Source organism: Geospiza fortis, unplaced genomic scaffold, assembly GCF_000277835.1.
Source record: "Geospiza fortis unplaced genomic scaffold, GeoFor_1.0 C13771426, whole genome shotgun sequence".
Classification (NCBI taxonomy): Eukaryota; Metazoa; Chordata; class Aves; order Passeriformes; family Thraupidae; genus Geospiza; species Geospiza fortis.
This window is the reverse complement of record NW_005057229.1, coordinates 1-2,480: the sequence shown is the minus strand read 5'-3', so window position 1 is coordinate 2,480 and position 2,480 is coordinate 1. Positions and strand designations below refer to the sequence as shown.

At 41.1% G+C, this 2,480-nt stretch overlaps 1 protein-coding gene across 1 annotated transcript; it reads right to left on the bottom strand.

Moving 5' to 3' along the window:
* Positions 1–833: 833 nt before the first annotated feature.
* Positions 834–2,399, bottom strand: LOC102043340 (actin, alpha cardiac-like). Its single transcript, XM_031065907.1, has 3 exons — positions 2,056–2,399; positions 1,245–1,406; positions 834–1,132 (listed from the first exon to the last, which is right to left on the bottom strand). Exons 1-3 carry the CDS (start codon positions 2,372–2,374, stop codon positions 849–851), a joined length of 765 nt encoding a protein of 254 aa, XP_030921767.1. The 5' UTR covers positions 2,375–2,399; the 3' UTR covers positions 834–848.
* Between the last annotated feature and the right edge of the window lie 81 nt (positions 2,400–2,480).

The window sequence follows — 2,480 nt, the reverse complement described above, 5'->3', positions numbered from 1 at the left end:
ATTTAGTAAATGTCAGTGGAACAAGGGTATCAAGAACAAAAAACGTGACTATTGGTTTACATCAGTCTCACTGAAAGCATTAGCTGAATATAGTAAAGACAGCAAATTAAGACAATAAAAATAGTTCAAGTAGAACTAAAGAAGGCAACAGCAACTTCTTCAGTCTACTCAAAATGTAGTCTATACTACTCAGAATCATCAAGGCAAGACATAACTATGACCTAGAATAAGATATTCGTACTTGATGGTAAGAAGAAAGAAACAAGAAGCAAGTGGTTGTAGGTTGCATTCCAGTTTGTTAATTTTAACAGGTGCTTCCTGAAAGGGCTGACACTGGATCCACAGTAAGAAGTCAGCTGATGAACAACTGCGTGTACTGCTTGGGACTTAAGAGTGTAACATTTGCTGCATCTGTCAGCTGCGTGCATGACCAGCAAGGTTTACCATCTCAACCATGGCAATGTTAATTAGAGTGTATATAAATACACACACACCTTCACTCCATGTCCTTCCCCTCTCTGACACTTTGCTTCTTCATGGAAATAGATACTGTTTTGAGTGTAAGCCTTACAAATACAGCTCTGAAGGCCATCCTTGCCATCCGTGATACAGAATCATAAAATGTCTTGAGTTGTAAGGGACCCGTAAAGATCACAGAGTCCAACTCTTTAATGATGGTATTGTAACTGTATGTTTTATCATTAAAAAACTATGACCCTAAAACTTGATCTAAACACTGCAGCAAGAGCCTGGAACTCAGCGAATTACCAGATTAGTTCACATCAAGCCCATTTATAGGAACCAAATTATCTAAATTATTATTCATTCATGTCGGATTTTGTGCAAATTTAGGTAATCAGGAAGAGGAGCGGGGCACCTTCCAAATCTTCTGATTCATTCATACCTCCTACAGAAAGGAGAATTTCCTGGGAACACTTACCAATGAAGGATGGCTGGAATAAGGTTTCAGGGCAGCGGAAACGTTCGTTACCAATTGTGATCACTTGACCATCAGGCAATTCATAGCTCTTTTCCAGAGAGGAGGAAGAGGCAGCAGTGGCCATTTCATTCTCAAAGTCCAGTGCAACATAGCACAATTTCTCTTTGATGTCACGGACAATCTCACGTTCCGCTGTAGATATAGGAGAATCAAATCAATCTTTGGATAAGCACAACACTAGAGAAGATGGTGGGCCAAGAGAGATGTGAGGATTTCCATAGCAGAGAAAAGCTGAAGGACTGACCTGTTGTCACAAAGGAGTAGCCACGCTCCGTGAGGATCTTCATGAGGTAGTCAGTCAGATCCCTGCCAGCCAGATCCAGACGCATGATGGCATGAGGCAAGGCATACCCTTCATAGATTGGTACATTGTGGGTGACACCATCTCCAGAATCAAGAACAATACCTGGGAGAGAAATGTCAGAGAGCAGCTGCAATCACCTAGCAAATGCTTAGAGCCCTTACACACAGGAAGCAGCTAGAAACACAACAAAATAAAAGATTTTTCAGGTAATATAAAGTAGCATAATTCTTTTTCAGTCACAAAGATCTTTCCAATTCTTTCTGCCTCTGCTTGCCTTGACATTCGTGAGGTGTGTGAATTTTCACAGAGAATTGTTGTTCCATACATATTTTAGGATAACCCATAAAACCTGTCTTCCACCACTACTATACTGAGCAGCAAGAATATTTGCAATAGTGACTGTCTTGGTCTGATAATGGGCATCTTTTGGTCCAGTTTAAACCCTTAAACTGGTGTAACACTTCTGTGACTGCAGTATCCCTACAGGAATGTCTCCTCATTTGCACCACAACAAGCAGTGGCACAGCCAGTTCCATGGTGCCTCTCCAAAAGCAAATTGTCTGTGGAAAGAACAATGTGGACCTATTTTGTACTGGCTTTTATGCTACTGTTATCATTAATTGCTATAAATGAAAAAGACCTATTTTTCTGTAAATTGAATGAGTTATGATGTGTTTTCCTATTTGGAGTGGAAAGGAAGGAGAGTTCCTGAAAGGAAACAGAATCTAAGCTGTGTTTATTTGTTTTTTACCTGTTGTGCGACCAGAAGCATACAGGGAGAGGACAGCCTGGATTGCCACATACATAGCAGGTACGTTGAAGGTCTCAAACATGATCTGGGTCATCTTTTCACGATTAGCTTTAGGGTTCAAGGGGGCTTCTGTGAGCAAAGTAGGGTGTTCTTCGGGGGCCACACGGAGTTCATTGTAGAAAGTGTGGTGCCAGATCTTTTCCATATCATCCCAGTTGGTGATGATGCCATGTTCAATTGGGTATTTCAAAGTAAGGATACCTCTTTTGCTCTGAGCTTCATCACCCACATAGGAATCTTTTTGACCCATACCAACCATAACACCCTAAGAGAAGAAAACACAGAAAAGCATTATTTGAGGAAGACAACATCACAGAGCCCAAACAACTACATCACAGACAGCTAGCCTGAAGCTGAGTCAGGAG